The sequence below is a fragment of the Corvus moneduloides genome, chromosome 5, assembly GCF_009650955.1.
Source record: "Corvus moneduloides isolate bCorMon1 chromosome 5, bCorMon1.pri, whole genome shotgun sequence".
In the NCBI taxonomy this organism is placed as follows: Eukaryota; Metazoa; Chordata; class Aves; order Passeriformes; family Corvidae; genus Corvus; species Corvus moneduloides.
This window is the reverse complement of record NC_045480.1, coordinates 22,893,649-22,912,024: the sequence shown is the minus strand read 5'-3', so window position 1 is coordinate 22,912,024 and position 18,376 is coordinate 22,893,649. Positions and strand designations below refer to the sequence as shown.

The window sequence follows — 18,376 nt, the reverse complement described above, 5'->3', positions numbered from 1 at the left end:
TAAATGAAATCCAGATAGCTCTGGCAGCAACAGGGGGGAGCATTTTACAGGTCATCCTTTCCTTCCAATTTGAGGACACTGACATTGCTTAGGATGAATCATATATTCTCTTAACTGAAAACTCCCCTTTGTCAGGAATAATCACAGAAGTACATAGATGGAAGCTGCATGAACATTACAACATCAAAAATGCCTAAGATCTGCAATCTTAATGGGAGAGTAGTCTGGGATAGCTTCATCCTTTTGACAGCAATTACATGCAGAATACACACAAGTGAACCATTGCACAAATCAGGTTTTGCAAGTGCAAGAAGCATTTGAAGTACTTCAGACAAAGAAATCTTTGAAAACACAGTTTTACCTCCAGGCTTTAAGAGAGAACCCTACCTTGTTGTGCTCCTAAAGTCAGAGGTGTTATTTTCATCTACAGGAGCCAGAAATTTTAAGAAATTTGGCACAGAGGAGGAAGAATGAAGCTTTTTCCTTAAGGCAGTACGGTAGGAGATGCTGAGAGTGCAGTTGGGAAAAGTATAGTTTAGAACAAAGAAGTATAAATCCACAGAATAAAAATAATACACATTCCTAAGCTTCAAACAAAAGGCAGCTAAATCCTGAAGGTCTGAATATCAAGGAAATCAAAGTCAAAACTAAAACTGCTAACAAAGTCCTACTGTGAGATATGTATTTGTTTGGGCAAAGTAAAATGTTCCAATGTATATAAATGTACTTCCAGTAAAGTTATTATTCTTTGCTATATCCCAAGATTTTTAGTGCATATTTCAAATAAATTCCTTTAATCTAGTAAGAACCAATTCCAACTTTATCACATTTTCTTAAATAGCAGTTTCAATGACTGACTAAGTCTGGGGGAAAAGATCAGGAACAGCTGACACTGATAATCATTGTGCTGGCAAATGAAAAATAAGACTTTGGCAAAAACCATTTTGTAAAGCATTAACAGGGTTTTATTCAGACAAACTTGGAACTTTTAACTTAAAAGCTAAGCCTTCTGACTGATCACCCAGGATTGTGGCTCTATTTATGCAACAGACAGGAGCACTAATGAGATTTCATCAACATTCTTCTGGCCAACATAATTCTGCTTGTCTTTTAAAATAACAAGTCTGAAACATACTCAGAGGAAGGTTAATAGAAGGAAGTAAGAACAACTCAGATAATGAAAAGGTTTTGCACGGAATGAAAATATAGAAAACTACTTGGCTGACGATACTAGAATACCTTCTCTCAGATGAGTACACAAAACCTCATGAGTAGGAGAATTAACTCCTGAAAAAGTAAGTTTAAGAAACAATTGTTTCTGATAAACCATAATGATATATCTGGATGGCATTTAGCACAGTTTCCTGAAAATGCAAATGGAATGGGAGGGGGGGCAGAATACTCTGGGATGATCACTAGCATGGAGTGAAGCAGGTTCTTCAGTTGCTGGTATTGAGATAAAGAAGATAAGGCTGTAGCATGGTGTGCCCTGCAAACAGGGTTCACTTACAATCACATTGTAAATCAATTACAATTACATGGTAATTCCACTTACGGAATTGGGAAGCTTGACTGTATTGATTTAAACTCATTAACCCATTTGACATCCCTATCAATTTCCATTTTCAGTCTTGTTGCTTAGATGTTCAATATGGTATATCCTTAAGAGACAGGGAAAGGAAGGGAGAAGTTGCAACTGTGTGTACAGAATCATTACCAAATCTACTTGGAAAAATCTGCTTTGAGAATTTAACCTTCAGAATTCAAGTAAGTCTTATTAAATTGAAGAGTGAAGAGGATACTGCAGACTCACATTTCCTGCCCTGAGCTATATCATACTTCTGAGGTAAAGCTGAATTAAGAGATGCTAGATAGTACTCAGCAAATACAACTGAAGAAACTGGTGAAACAGCATCCTTAGTTGAGTATTTTCTTAGGTTTAGAAAAATCAGCACCTTGGGGAAACAGGAAATGTTCACATGAGAGAACAAAAATGAACAATAAACAGCAACAGCAATAAAAATGGCCAGTGACTGTTGACAGTGCTTCCGAGGACATTTGGTCTCATTAGCCTTTTGAGCTAAAATAAGCAGTTTTAGCACAAGGGGTTAAAAAAGGCTTTCACAGTTCATGATTTTTAGGGAGCTACTTAGTTTCAGGTTCTCAGGGAAACAAAGTGTTAATGTCCTTTTCTCAATGCTCTCTCCCTGTATTTTAATTCTAAGAAAGCAGGCATGGAAAAGTATAATCTGATACTGCTGCAAGCCACCAAGACAAATGATGGGTTGATGGGTTGGGGTCTTTGTTTATTTGTTCTTGGGCTTTTGTTTTATGAGGAGTGGGGATGGTGGTGGGGTTGTACGTGGTGGGTTTTTTTCCTATCGGATCTCCGTCCTCCTGCTACCTTCTTGCCCCATTTAGTTAACTGAGTCTTTAATGCCAGGCACAAAAGAATAGTAATATGCTTTTGTGTTACCATCAACAAAGGACAGAACCAAATGCTTCAGGAAGGACAGAGTGAGCTCACGTGTTCTTGGCAACTCATCCCTCACACAATTTAAGGAGTGCTGCTGTCTGCTGCATAACAACAAATTGCTTTGGAACAACTGGCTCTAAAGAAAGAGCCAGTGTCTGAAAGAATTTTATTGATTAAAACAATAAATTATGTAAGTACTAGCTCTACATTCAGTAGTGGAGCAATTAAAGAGCTCCCTCTCCCGTAAAAATCTACCACCTTTGGTCTATATTAAATTATTTTAATTATTTACACTATAGAGATTCATATTAATGACATAGGAGAACAAACCCTACCCCAAACTATTTGCAGGTGCCAGCTCACCTTTTTTGTGCAAAATGCCCACTTTGTTCTCCACTTGAATTATGCCTTAGATATTTAAAAAAGTTGGGTGAAGAAGCCGAGGGATTAAGACGAGCTAGAGTAGGAGAACGAGCGAGTTGACCAGAAGAACTTTTAGATTCGCCGACAGATTCGTTCAAACCATATAGTGGGGATTCCAACCAGAGCGATGGAGTCGAGGTAGCACAGAGAACAAAACAGTAAGAAAGGAAAGGAGGGAAAAAAAAATGAAATCCCTTCTCTTTTAAAGGGAGCTGGCATATGTAAACGAGACATTTCCTGTGTTTTTCACAGTTAATGCCGTAACTGTAAGAACGTGCACATTTTTTTAACCCAATCAGCAGAGTCCCAAATACACATTTACAGGCTTCAGCAAGATATTTCAGACTAAATTAAAACTTACCAAAAATGGCACTAACACCCCAATTTCTTTTTCCTTATATGTGTTTCCCCCTGATTTCTATGATAAAGTCAGGCATATGATCAAGAGTTCCAATGAATGACAAGTGAAATGCTACAGGATGAACTGAATTTAGTTCTACTTTGAAAACAATTTTTGAATTGAGGTAAACTACTCAAAAATACCCATAAAACAGGAATTGTCAAAAATCTATAATTCCCGTGATTTTGGGGAATTTAAGTATACTTGTCTCGTAAGTTTTCAATTTCCTCTGTTTCTGTACATTTGCTATGAAATGGAAGCAATAGGGATTTCTTTTGGGTTTGAGTTATGTCAGGGAACAGGCACATTCAGGCCTTACTAAAAATTACATAACTAAACCCAAACAGATACAACCAAGGAAATAAAAAATATACTTAATTTCTAGCTGCATACCTATAGTAAGATAACAACTGACTGAACAAGAAGCTACAAGCTCCAGGTCAGCTCTTGTGACGATAACAGACCATCAACAAGTCCTAAATTGCACTACAAAAACATTCTAACACTTTAGAATTAAAAAGGTTCTAAAAAGGGACAAAAAGGCAATCCAGGTTATGTTTCCTTTTGAATATTACAATTCTCTTTCTATTCACTGTCACCATCCATTTCAGGCATGTTCGTTTACTGCCCTGCCTCCTGCAGGAAAAAGTGACCTGGAACACATAGAGATTTCCTAATAATTTGTGAAAACGAGCAGTTTAGGCAGTAAAACAGAAGCCTATGGACAGAAGTGTTTCAACAGTAATTGGAAAAAGCCAGATAGAAGGATGGGAGAAAACTGCCATAAAGTTAAGAGGGGACTAGAGATGCAGAGGCCGGCCTTTGAAGCAGGACAGCTTGAAGAATATTCATATTAAGGCAAGTAGTAGTTTGTTTTTGTGAGTAAAATCTAGATAGGCTCATTGAAAAGCTAGACAGGAGCCCCACATCTACCAATAACTAGGCACTTTATGTCACTTTTGTGGGCTATTTCAAAGTTACATATGAATTCACCAACTAGTAAGGTTTTCAGATCACAGAAGCTATTGGATTTTTCTCTGTAAATAGAAAACAAGAAGTAGCATTTACTTATACTGCTCACAGATCAAAATAACAAAAATGATTGCTTGGACAAATACAACCGAATCAAGTAGTTTTGTGCCGTGTACTGTGGAACTACACATTTCACGTCTTCTCTCCCCTCTGAAGCACACAGAGCTAAAGGTGTTTTTAAAGAGAATACCTACAAACCTCCAAGGAGTGACACACTGCTGCGACACATCTCTTATCTGTTAAGAGGACATACCTGGTATGTAATTATCATCCCCAAATATGCCCTCAACAAACAAAATCATAGCCTGCTTTTAATAAGGCTTACTTTCTTTTGTGAGGAGTCTCTGTGCTCACTGAGTGATACCTCATAAGTTTCCTCTGAGAAACAGACGGTGATGTTTCGGCAGGTCCCAGAGATTCCTGGCTCTCTGTCGGTAAATGACTGAGTGTGTTTGCTCGCCTCCGAAAGCTCTGCTGAGGCAACGTAACAGACTGCTCAAGAGAGGAATCCTCTGAGTCACTGCAGAGATCACTCACTGATCCACTGGTCTTGACAGCGTTTTCTGCAGGAAGCGTAGGAAGTCTGTCTTTCTCCTTTTCACACAGTGGTGGTTCCTAGCAGTGCAAGAAATAAGGTTTTATCAATATGTGGGCTTAGAATCCATCTTTGAGATTGTAGTACCATGTCATTGTTCACATCCCACAGAGACCCGTTCAAACATGCACATTTTTATCAAGCTAGCTCAAAGAAAGATGTTTGATGCTCTATGTCTTTGTTACTCATCACTTAGGCCAACAAAGCAGAGCCTTTATTTTGCAGAGAAAATTGTGAGTAATTTTGAGAGTAATTGTATTTGATAGTATGTTGAAAACAACACAGAAGAAATAGGGTCAGAACAAAAGGGTGAGTTTGGCTAACAGTGAAAAGGGTGGCATTGCTGAATACTGTATCTTTAGCACCCCATCTAGCCACATCATATTACTCTTGTCTACCTTCAGATTCACACAAAGAACCTATAACTAGATGCCTGTTTCAATCCCAAGCCATGCATTTTTTTGTTCCTCACCTTGTGTGTTTCCTGAAGAATCAGTCATTCTTTCAAAAACATAAGCAGAAAGAGCAGACCCTTGTTTACATGAAGTCAGGAGTCTGCAGGTGAGCAGGCATTACAGCAGAATCAATAGCTGTATATCCAAGCCTGCAGAGTGTTATGCTGCCTCCAGGGAAGAAGACTGGCTTCCTCTATGCTGTCCATTTGTAGTGTTTTATACAGACTAAAAGCTTTCTAACCAGACAAACAGGAAAGTTACTGTACTTCTTGTTTTAGTTTTATGTTTCTTATGAATACAGCCATGGTATGAACTTTCAGGGCTAAAACCAGTCGGATTAGGATTGGCAGCAGGGTCATTATAGCATTTGTTTTGCGGCACACTGTTGTAAAATTCAGATGATGTTATATAATATTTTATTTCGCATATACTCGCATATTCATACAAAATGTATGTTATATACAGTACAAGGCATTTCTAATTCAATAGCACTTCTCCGGTTTACAACACAGGGAACAGAATGAAAAGCTTGAAAGTAACTTGAAACATTTCACATCTGACCATATTTCATACTTGATTAGTTGTTTCAGGGAATATTTTTTGAAGTGCCTAAATATGTACAATTATCCCAGGCTTTACTTACTTTATTTGTGCTGCTTAAGGTACTGGACACAGAGCTGTCCAAATCCACAGAACCAGAACTGTCCAGTGGACTTCTGGCTTTACTGCCCTGTAGAGATAAAGCACACCAGCAGTTAAGATGATGATATATGGGGCACACCAAAGAGATTTGGGTAGCACAGTTGGGATCTGTGATTTTCAGACAGCATCAAATTTAATTTCATGAAATGACTAAAAATACCCTTTTCCTCAAAGGGAAACAGGAGCTTCATTCACATAGTCTCTGACAACTTGAAGGATCCTGTAGAATTAAGGAATTCTCATGGGCAATGATGTGCTTTCCATGATAGGTACATAATTACATATTTCACATGTACTGTAACTACTGTTAAAGTACCTTCTGTATTAGGTACTTACAAAGATACAGAGAAATGAAAAGGATGTCTATTACAAAGGACTAACCCCGTATAAATTTAATACGCAGCAAACCATATTTTCTTGTATTATTATTTTAGTGCCTACAAATCAGAAAGCATAAATATTTCTGTATAATCTGTCAACAATATTTTTGTATCATTTGTTTGAGTAATGCTGCTGTGTAAACAAGAAAAATATCACAAAACCTAATGATGAATTCTTATGTGCTAACACAATTATGGAACTTGTATCTTCCTAACCTTAAATGGTATCATTTCTTAATGTTCTGAAGTTAAAGCTCATGTTCTCTTTGAAGTTTTATTCCAGGTAAAATATAAAATGTTGTCATTATTCACAACAGTGACTATCTCTCTTTGAAGTTCAGCCAAAACTTCTGGCTTCAGATCTGATCGAAATTAAGAATTTCCATCAAAACAGCAATGACAGTGAAAATGCAACCAATATACAGCTGGGCTTATGTGATGGCATCTTATACCAGTCAGGACAAACTGGAACAAATCAGTACAGTCCTACATTTAATGTAACAACACTGACATCGTGTTTCATATCCCGAGCACAGCCGCAGCAGGATTTTATAGGGGTGAATTCTAGAAATGCTGTCTGGGAAGTAACGAGGGGAGATATGAAACTAAAAATTATCTCTATATGTAAAATTGTAACAGGAAAACCATGTTTTTGCTATTATTTGTCTTAAGAAAATGGGTTAGATATGATGTCTGAAACAAGCTTTGAAAACCTAGTTTTGTCACTACAAGTTGCTTCTCCATGAACTGATAAATTGTCCTAGGCATTGCTTCAATGTAACTTTTTGCTGACTACAAATGACAATGTCCAATTTCTGTTCCTAAATATTTTTTCTTTGGCATTCTGTCACAACCCTTTTGTTTTAAGGGAGAAGGTCTGATTTTTTAATCCTTTGTCAAGCAGAAGTCTTTCCAAGCCTTCTACTACTTTCCTCAGACTTTTCTCATGAGGTGCAAAATGAAGTATATTTGAATGAGAAGACACTCCGTAGGTTTAAACTGTGATTAAACTTGACATCTGATTTAATTACGAACTGCTGCTGTTTACTTTAAACAGCTAATTTCAGCAATCTGTTCATGATAAACATTTTCACAGAATCACAGAATTAACTAGGTTGGAAAAGAACCACTATCCCATAGAAGCTCAAGTTTTTTCCACTAATCAGTATTTCCAGACACTGTCTACAGAGAATTTTACCAGATGTAATATTGCATAAATGCCTTCATGTTCTTAGTTCCCATTTTTTACATTCTTCACCTTCAAATAATCTACAGCATTTAAAAGTTCAAATATCTCACTATTCATCAGTTCTATGCCACTAATAAACACATCTCATTAGAAATGCTTAGTCAGTTCCTCCATACTTTCCTCCTACGTAAAGAGGAGTGAACAATTTTAATTACTGTTTTAGTTTTCTAAATCCAAAAGAGAAATCAAACAATTGTTGCTTTTCGTAAGTCCTCATGCTCAATTTCATATTAATTTTTTGAAATGCCTACACATACACACTTTTTTCATCTAGGAATCAGTTCACTTCATCCAGGACTTGGTATTCTCTCTACCAAAGCCCTGCTTTTTTTGTCATCTAAAATGTACACTCAAATGTTTTTGTCACTGTGACTTTAATAACCTTTGGGCTACAGCCTGGAATGATAACAATTAAGACTTTTCTATCACTCAAATAAACAAAGCAATGACATTATGTTCAAAGACAATAAACATGAAGATACTTACACGTGATAAAATACTCTCAAAAGATTCCGTAAGAGATCTTTTTGCTTTGTTCTTTAACATATCTAATCTGAATCTCGGAGCACTGCTGGACACTTCATTTACAGCATTCTCAGCCAGAGGTTGTGAAGCCTGCAAGTTTTTAAAAACAGAAATGCAAAATACTCAACAGCATGGAGAAATCTCAGTGAACAGTCTGAAGACTACTGTAACCTGAATCAGTACTTTTCCTGGTGTCCTCTGCTATTCATGCCTTTTTCTCTAGTGATACCAGTACTGAAGTTTAACAAACTATCCTAAAATAAGAACAGGAAATCTCTTAAAAGAAATGTGTTGAGTGAACTAGCATTCTTCAGAAGAATTGCCATTTTGATAGGGATTTATGGCTCTGTTGACAAATTTTCTTTAATGCCAATGTAGAATTGTACGAATTCTAAATGTTTAAGTGTAGCAGATTAGATTTCTGATGGATTTCCTTCTCTTCAACTAAGAAATTAATCAAAATCTCATCATTAACAGGAACTCCCAACTTTCTCCATTGTAGTAAAATGGGTCATTCTAAGGGCCAGGAAAATGTGTAACAATCTAACTCTTCTATATATTTCACCAGTAGAAACATTTCCACCGTAAAGCTAACAGTTAATTGAGAATTTTGCTTCTTAAATAAATATTTCAGTCCATTTTTAGTGCTGGTGAAGATTAATGTAGCAAACAGGAAAATTATATTATGATGCAAATATTACCATCCAAGCCCAACACCTGCAGTAGAAACCAGAGCCCAGTTTTCAGTGCTATTTTGGGGGTTTCATCTTGAAGCTGACAGGCACCGTAGCCCTCCCTACTTGTCCCTAAATTCAGAGATCTGAATGATTGATCTGTGCAATTATTAGCACATGGGCAGCTGAATGGCATATTATAACCACCACCAAATTGTCCTGTCTAGGTATAATTTTAAAGCATCCTATTTCCAGTATGCCAAAGTTACAGGCTCATGTATTTGCTTTTTGCTTTCTGTCATGGTTATGCCAGGACAAGGTTAATTTTTGCAGTAGCTGGGAGGGGGCATGGCCAGGACCTGAAGGGTATTTTATACCATCTGTCATTGCTGGAGGTAGGGGGAAAAGGTCCCTCTTCCAGGGAGAATGGGCCCCTTCCAGTCGGAAAAATGTTTCAGGAGGGAGCCTTCCAGTACTGTCTGTTATTGGGGGGGTGGATTCTGTGTGAATAATTTCTTTGCTTGTACCCTCTGTGACTAGTATTGTTGCTGTTACTGGTCATTTTCTTACCTCATTGCTATTTCCAGTAAATTGTTCTTATCTCAACATGTGATCTTTGCCTTTTGTGCCTCCAATTGCCCTCTCCATCCCACCGAAGCAGGTGTCTGGATTGGAGAGTCTTGGTGGGGACACTGCATGGGGAGTACTATTCCTAAACCCCGACACCCTCCCTCATTCTCCAAGTGTAAATCAGATACTGCTTGCTATTACATTCTTATGAAAAGACACTTATTTTGAAGTGTTTTTGTTAAACAAGATCCATGTACTAGTATCACATTTCATCTTTTTTTCTCCCCTGATTTAAATATATTTAAAAAAAAGGGTTTGAAAAGCATGGAAATGAATATGCGGAACAGAAGGGAACAGGGACATCAGGGTGCCACTGCTTAATGACTGCTGAGACAAATAACAGAGTATGTGTTCAAAGGTATCTGCTATTACACAGGTCTGGAGATAAATTATCAGAGTAAATATAAAATGTTATGCTGAGACAAATGATAGACTGAGGGGAAGTCAGCTCTCTTCTTAGAACACTGGCATCTTTGCAAGTGTCAGATTAACCAATTTGGTTTCAGGAACTGAGCAAACAGATTGCAGCAGGCCTTATAAATTTTCAAATCACTGAAGACATACTAAGATCTTATCTTGCTTTATATATCCCTATTTCCAAGCTATTTGTGACTGACAACTATTTGATTATCAGCTAGCATTACACCAAATAAAAATATTTCAGGTATAATTATAGACGACCTCAGGCAATGTTTCTTCTTCTTATGCCAGAACAGAAATGCTTTTTTCTTAAAAGCATATTTCTGGTGGGATGCCCAAGACAATAAATCAGAGAATGAAATATGCAATTTTCTTTCTGTTCACTCAGGGAAGTCAATAATTAGCTACTAAGCCATAAAAGGAGAAGAGATTAACAAAGAGAAAATACAGTAAATGAAGATTTGCTGCTACTTTCCTTATTTCTTCATGGGTCTAATTACCCTCCATATATTCATTTGCTAGTTTATATCACAAACAGCTGACAGCAGTCATCACAACGGAATTACCAACCAAGAGTAGAGGGACAGTAAAGACTTTTAAAAGGGTCTAAATAATTGAAACTGAAAGTTTCCAGAGAATGGATGGAATCCTTTTTTAAATACTAACCTCCTTGACTTGTCTCAAGGTAGCTACTCACAAACGAAGGCATCCAAAATCACTAATCCCTTTGGAAAAACCTTAACTGTGCTGTATAAATAGCCAGTTAAACAGCACTGATGGAATCTGATGGAGAATAAAAGGTAGCTCATCTCTTTGGACATGGATGAGAGTCTCTGCTGCTGTTTCTGTAGCAATCTTCCTCATCTTAAGGCCACTTCAAATGGTCGTTTGCATGTAAGAAGTAACTTTCAGTCTTGAGTAAACGGAACAGGCTTTATCAATGATCAAATCCAATGTGTTGTCATTACACTGACTCAACACTGACAGTGGGATGACGAATGCCACAGATCAGCTGAGAGCAATCACAAATTCATTATACATTCTCTCACATGTATTGAATTTTCATTGCAGTGAGAACAAATAAACAAATTAGTAGTCTGCCTTGTTTGCACCTCTGTCTCCTAGGCCTGAAATCAGACTGTACCAGGGACCTCAAAATCTGAGATATCTGTTTTGGTGCATGACAATAGTCTATGAATCATAAAAAACCACAGTATTTACTATTACTTACACACTGAAGTTTCAAATTGCCAGTGATGGAAATTTGCCTTTGGAAAGATAAAAAAATCAAAAGGAAAATTTTTTCCTGGCTTCTCCTTACATGAACTAAAACTGAATGATTACTTACCTGTTTTGCTTCTCCAACATGAACATGGTCCTTCTGTTTTTCTTCATACATGTTTCTCAAAACAGAGATAACCAGCTCATTCTCCTTTTGTTCATTTCTTGGTCTTAATTTCTGTCATTGAAAACACCACAAGCACAATAACTAGACATTTGTGTAACAGTTAGCAAATATTTACTCCTTTCATTTGTCACTGTAATAAATCATCAACGTAGGAACAAGTTTAGTTTGTTAATGCTACTACTCCAGTCCACCAGAGGACACCACTGTCCCAGGCAAAGCACCAATACAGACAGAGAAACACTCGACCTCACTTCATACATGACAGAATTTACAAGAAAGACGAAGGACAACAGTACAGCTGTCAAAGTGCCACAAGCAAATAAAAGCTTTAAAAATATTTTTGCCAATTTTCTTTTGATATAAAGAAAACTGAACCACTGTAGTTCTGAGTTTGTAGCACACACGGAGTACTGTCCTAGAGATAGGATTCACAACACTTCTAGAAATCCTTCATACTGGACATCTAGTTTTTAGGAAATGACATAGGTCTTTTATAAATTAGTGCAAAAGGTGAACATATGTGTCTGTGCTGCATTTTATTTAAATGTGAATTATTATGAGAGAAGATTTCAAAACAATTTATTGAAGAATTTAATCCCAGAAACCTAACTTTTGAAAAACATACACTGTTTTAAGCCTATTGATATAATGCAGAGGATACAGTATGAATTAGTTAATGTCAAGGTAGCACATTAGATTACTAAAAGTACCACAGGCAGATAGTTACCTAAAAATGCAAATCATGGTAACAATACATGGATCTGCAAGAATGCAACAGTCCAGGCTGTCCAACTGGGAAAGTTTGCTGAGAAAGATGGGCAGGAGATCTGTACTTTACCCTTGGTTTTAGCTAGTTAATCGTTTGCAGACCCTCACCAGAAGCAATTAACAGTTTCCTGTGACTACTAGAAGCTTTAGATTGTGTGCAGAACACTAAAAGGCACCAGTGCTGCTAGCTGCTGTATGCTAAGAAAGCACTTAGCTCATGGAATTGGTCCCACACAGTAACTTCCAAATTTGGTATTGTGTGATAAACTGCCACATGGAAACACACAAAGAGACTGAAATGACTCAAGAGAGGAAGGAAACATTACTTTTTAAAAAGTCTGAAATTTCTTAGTCTTCAACAATGTGTCAATCCCAGTGACATTTCCTACAATGCACATCATCTCTTTAAAATCCAGCTATGCTTTCCTCTGTTCTAAAATAGATTTAATCAAGAAGATAGAAAGTTTAACTTCTTTAGTTAGTTTGACAAGAATTAAAATCTAGGATAAATTTTAGGCAAGAAATTTTCTGATCTGGGAATGTTACAGTAATTTGTTTTAGTCAAAGTAACAGTCTGAATGCCCTCATAGCACAAGTTACTGCCTTCACCCACAAAAAATGTGTTCAGTTTTACTCAGTCAGAAGGCAACATCCTCATGGAAAGCAAGGAGTATCAGGGGAAGAAAAATGAATAAAAGTCATTTTCATCAAAAGATAAGTTTTTAACAGCTCTAGAAAAACAATGCTATTGAAATTAAAGCACAAGCTGGTTAACAGTCTATTAAACAAAAATAATGAATGATTCACAAAAAATGAAAATAACTTCTGTGCTTCGCAGAGATGTTAGCAAAAACCACCAATTGCTTTAAAATCTTGTAGGAAACAAAGCTTACCTGAACCTCTTCAAAAACAGAGGCCTGCTCCTGGTTATTTAGTGTGGTTAGATGCTTTTGTAGTTCTAGTTTAGTCTTAGAAGGGTGCAACCCTACCAAGAGGAACAAAAAAGAACAAATTACAGGGTCAATTTTTTCAGAATTAATCAATCACATATATATGCCCACAATTTAAGCCAAAGCTTGTCAATTATTTGAGCTGACCCATTCCATGATTTCATAACAGGGCATTAGAGAGTACTCTACATTAATTTAAAGCTACTACTAAACTCATGTCTTTAAAACATAGGGACATGAACTCTGCAATGAGGAGATTTACTGAGCACAGACCAGGATTATACTCTTAGCTGAAGATTCCATTATCACACAAGATAAAATAAACCCACAATCTACTGCATTTTAGCAGACTGCTTCATTGATGCTTTATGCAGTGCAGCTTGGATTTTGTTTACGGTATAAATATAATTCCCTTTCACTTTCTCCAGTTTCTATGCTGTGGTCCCTTCTGCAAATGAGTAAATTTATTGCATGTTAATGAAGTTCTTGCTTTGCCTCTTGGTGAAAACATTTTTAACAGTCTAAAGCAGACTACCCTTTCATTCAGGTTATTTTTTCTGTTCTCATCCTGGATTAAATTCCTTTCCTCTATTTTCTGCAGAAAACCAGCAAACCATCAACAGTATTGTGCACTTCAGTTTCTGATCATGAAATATCTCCCTCAAAAGCAGACGACACGATTAATCACATGGCATGATTGAAGGCATTAAGGATCATTTGCCTTTAAGAAACTTCCCAAAAATCACAGCTAGCTGAATACCAAAATAGAGTGAAAGTAGTTTTGAAAGTTCTCCAGTTTCATCAAATTAATACTAGACAGGTTTTATTCCAACAAGCCACTGTCATGTGATCTGACAAGCTGCTGTTGCCCTTTATTCACCCCAAACATCACTTAAATGAACAAAATCTAACTGCAAAATTTGCTGAATGTAAAGAGGTTTTTTATGTCTTGAACTTCTGTTCTGGGTGACAACTACAATTCTAATTTTTGCATTTTCATGAAGGAGCATAGATCAACACCACAAACTGGCATACTGTTTAGTTCCTGCTTAGTGATAGCATAATGCCAGTTTCTGAGTGGATTCAATAGGTCACAGCTATTGCAGCATCTATCCTTCAGAGGTTCCTCATCTACGATGTTCTGCACTCTATATGGCTAATAGAGCCAAACAAGCTGCAACCCACTAATGTTTATTCTTGCAAATAGTTTCCAAAAGTTCAACTAAAACACAACAAAGAAGCTTCACTCTCGTTAGGAAATTCTTATTACTTTACGGAAAACCTGACACTACAGTCCTCTAAATAAAAGTACTGGCTTTCAACTTTCCACCCCAAGTCCCAAGCTCTTTTTAAGCATTAATTTCCTTAGGACTTTACATACAAGACTGTCCTCCAATGAAACTGTTGGAAAAAATATTCAACCAGAAAGTTCTTTAAATCTCACCTTCTATCTTTTCACAGAGTTTATGCAAACTTTGCATAGGACACCCTTCACAGAGCTGGGGCTGTGCCTTGGAAGTTTGTTGCACAGCAGCCACAGTGAAAGCCTGTTTCAATGTCATCATGATTTCATCAACCTGAAAAGAATGGCATGCAAAAGAACAGAATTTCACTCTTCCACTGAGCTTCTGTTTTCCTTAACACAAACAAAACAGTCTTTTAGAATGATACTGCCCCTTGCCTGGCAATGTGCTTATGATTAAAAGGACAAGCTGGTCTCATGTCATTTCTGTGCACAAACACACAAGCAAGATAAAACTCATCATGAACTCATGTCTCTTCCAGGCCACCCAATTTTATTACTGTGGTCTAATAAAAGATCCTACCCTCTATCAAACCCTTTTTTGTCTATGATATAAAAGCTTACTGCAGTTGCGATGCACTGGTCTTACCTAGAGCACGGGACCGTAGTCCTGATTTTCAGAGCAGGTGCCCTATGAGAAAACACTCCCCCAAAAAGAGGCATAAGGTCTAACGTAGTTTGTGAAATGAAAGGAAGATGTATTTGATTTTAAAGAGGATTTTAACTTATAACCTCAAAACAAATGAAAAGGTCTTTTGCAGACTGCTATGTTAACTACATTTTTGAAATACTTGTATTTCCGAGTGGAATAGGATTTGAAGACATTCAGCAAAATACAGAGCATGGAGTAATAGAAGACTTTTAGTGCCTAATATTCTATTTGGCTATTCTTTTCTTTCACTTACCAGTGCTTCATCTGTACACTGAAACACATAGCAAACAAAGTGGAAGCCTCCATTTTCTGAAGACTCTCTGCAGATGAACCCAAAGTGATCCACATGTCTAATTCCCTAACAAAGAAAAAACAGCAATGAAGCAGTCATATCTACTTTCAGTGTTTTGTACCTGTATTTCTTTCAGGAAGAAAAGAACAAAACAGCATTACATATAGGTTTATCTCTGTTACAGCTACATTAAAGACATCTGGCCATTAAAATTCCGTCCTGTTATAGAACCTATTACCTCTGATCATGGAATATTATGAATCTTCTGAATTTCAATTAAGTCAGACATTGTTTGGTTTTTTGTTTTGTTTTTAATGGATGAAGTATAAAAGATCCATATAACAGACCCAGAGACTAATAAATTCTATTCAAAATGTATTTTACTCTGACATTTTCAGAATATGTGCCTGTATGTTTAGTGATGAAAGCTACTGTCAACAAAACCAAAGTAATTTATGCAAAACAAAACCCACAAAACAATCCAAAAAAAGTCAGAGGCAGAAGGACACAGAAGCAAACTCTGTGGCACAAGGAACATGGATTAATAGTGAATGAGGAGTCTCTGAAACATGCTTGGCCTTAGTGCATCACATATACCACCTCTACATGGCAGAAGACTGTACTGGTTTAAACGCATGCAACTTATATACTTGAAAATAACGTATTTTTAAAGTATTTTTCAGATTACTCTTACACACAATTCTTCTCCTTTCATTCTCACTTCTTGAAAAATATGGCTCAGAGATCCCAAGATTTGAGTAATGGTGAATCATGCTCACTGCAATCTCAAACAAGAGTGTATTCCTGACCAGTGTGCTCCTTCTAGCTAATATTATTCATCCACTGCATAGAGAAATGAGTCTTTATCTCAGAAATCACAATGCAAAGCACGAAAGAAGAATGATGGTTTTATAAAATTACTGATTAATTAGCAACTTTTCAATAGCAATCACTGAAACTGATGTTGAGAGCATGAGCATTCACAAGTAGAGAATATTTAAACAATAAAAGAAGAGAAAAAGAATACACTACAATCTTACCTGAGAACAAAAAGATATTTCTTTAAAGCTTTTCTCAATTGCGACTTTTTTTGTGTCAGGACTGATTAGGTAAACTTCAGACTGGCCAATCTAAAAAGAGCAAAATAAATTGCAAGGTCTAACAAGTAACATTACACTTCCTTTTGTCCCACTATAAAAATGTTTCCTGAATATAGACTTCAAATTTCTTTTCTACCTGTATATTTATACCAATTGGCATATTACTACCAGAAAGAATACTGAAGCAACACTGATTTGGCATTGAGAGCTCTGCACATTATGGCACTGAGGTTTAACGAGACAAGAGACTGAAAATAATGTTTAAATAGATGAGAGCAATGTTGTATCACAAATAACCTATTTTGAACTGAGAGAAATAAACTCACACTCCCTTTTCTTATTTTCTGCAGTCTTGGAATGTACCACACTCACAGAAGCTACTTAACGAGATTGTTCTAAAATTTAAATCCAAGTGTGTGCCTCTTCCCGTACTCCACCTAATCATTTTTTAGAGTTTTATTTATTTATTTAAGGCACATGTAACATTTAATTTAAAGCCTGTAACTCAAAAACGACACAAATGAATTTATTGGAGTATATTTTCTAATGTAATTTAATCTGTAGGCCATTTGTACAGTCAAAAGATGATGCTAAGTATTGATGGGCAAATGGCATTTTTAAGGTGAAACTCTTGTTTTCATTTTTTCAGCTTCTGGCAACATCTTTGTAAGATAGTAACAGAAAAATTTAAATTCCTCATATTTTCTAGCATATCAGAGACTGCTAAAAACAAGTATCATATCAGATTTTAGGAAGGCAGGTGGAATTTGTATCCACTCATGAGCATGACTGAGAGAAACCTGCTTCAATCACTACCAACTCCCAAAAGATGCATATAAAAACATGAGCAGCACCCATATAAGTGTACTTTCTTAAGAAAGGGGTAAGGGACAAATCTTGTGTGTGAACAGATCAAGTCAGATGTGCCACCTCTCTATGCCTAAAAATGGTCCTGTGCATTCACCTTCCACCTCTTCTTTCACTTCAACCAGTCACAATGGTTTTCCCCAGGTGCCTGCTGGTTTCCTTGTATTGTTCCTGGGGCTGTCTTTGCATGTGTTCATGGGGCTATACTCAGCTGCCTCCTGATTGCTGCTGCCTTCCCCTCCCTGCCGCAAGAGGCTCCTTTTTATAGCTCAGTCCCACATAATTCTTTCACACTTGGTCCCTGGGCAGTAGCAATCATTCAAAGTCAACTGAACAAGGGGAAAAAATCCAAACCAATGAACCTCTTCCCCCTCCACCCCAACATACAGCTAGAAGAAAAACCTAAAAATATCTCCTCCTCCCTGCCAGATCCTAAGAAACTGGCTAGGAAAGCAGTTTTTCAGGAAAATGCATGAAAATCAGGACTGTTTGAATCAGGTGAGGAGAGCTGGTAGATAACTAATCTGAATATTTTTCACACCTCATCAACCAATCTTTGCTTCAGTCCTAGGGGAAATCCAAGTAGCTAAGAACATACCAACCATTTTTTTTCCCCTCTGGATATTAAGTTACTTGTAAGCGTTTCATATGTAGCCAGACACAAACTGATGAGACAGAGCACGCTGCCTGCATTCCCTTACTCAGAACCTGCTGAACACCGGGGACAGGAAACCAACAAACTCAGCTCTGCCATGAGCTGCTGCTTGTGGACACCGAAGGCACAAACTAGAGTTACTTCACTTCCTTATATTCAGCTGAATTTAGGTTGGCTGAATAGGAAAAGAATACAGCTGTACATACTAAACTAAACAATATTTTTCCCAGGCAAAAAGCAACCCAAAACACAAAGCCAGATCAGCAAAGCCGCACAATTTGGAAATGTGCCTGCCAGGAGGTGACTGATGTTATATTCAGGCTGAAGCTGCAGGTGTCTTTGAGAACTGATACATCTATTTAATACAAATTAAAAATGCACTCACTGGAGTAAGAGGATCTGGACGTACCTAGCCCAACT

The 18,376-nt window shown here is 37.0% G+C and overlaps 1 protein-coding gene across 11 annotated transcripts in view; it reads right to left on the bottom strand.

Annotated features, from left to right (window-relative positions):
• Positions 1-18,376, bottom strand: part of TBC1D1 (TBC1 domain family member 1) — a 100,726-nt gene that overhangs the window by 32,571 nt on the left and 49,779 nt on the right. For 7 of the 11 annotated variants that reach the window (XM_032108979.1, XM_032108978.1, XM_032108976.1 and 4 more), the window contains 10 exons: positions 16,375-16,464; positions 15,296-15,400; positions 14,532-14,664; positions 13,031-13,122; positions 11,310-11,420; positions 8,199-8,327; positions 6,025-6,111; positions 4,657-4,946; positions 2,840-2,968; positions 388-507 (listed from right to left, as the gene is read on the bottom strand). In XM_032108979.1, coding sequence (XP_031964870.1) covers positions 388-507; positions 2,840-2,968; positions 4,657-4,946; positions 6,025-6,111; positions 8,199-8,327; positions 11,310-11,420; positions 13,031-13,122; positions 14,532-14,664; positions 15,296-15,400; positions 16,375-16,464 — 1,286 coding nt within the window. Of the gene's footprint in view, positions 1-387; positions 508-2,839; positions 2,999-4,656; positions 4,947-6,024; positions 6,112-8,198; positions 8,328-11,309; positions 11,421-13,030; positions 13,123-14,531; positions 14,665-15,295; positions 15,401-16,374; positions 16,465-18,376 lie in introns of all 11 variants that reach the window. The other 4 variants (XM_032108987.1, XM_032108981.1, XM_032108982.1 and 1 more) reach the window with 4 other exon arrangements.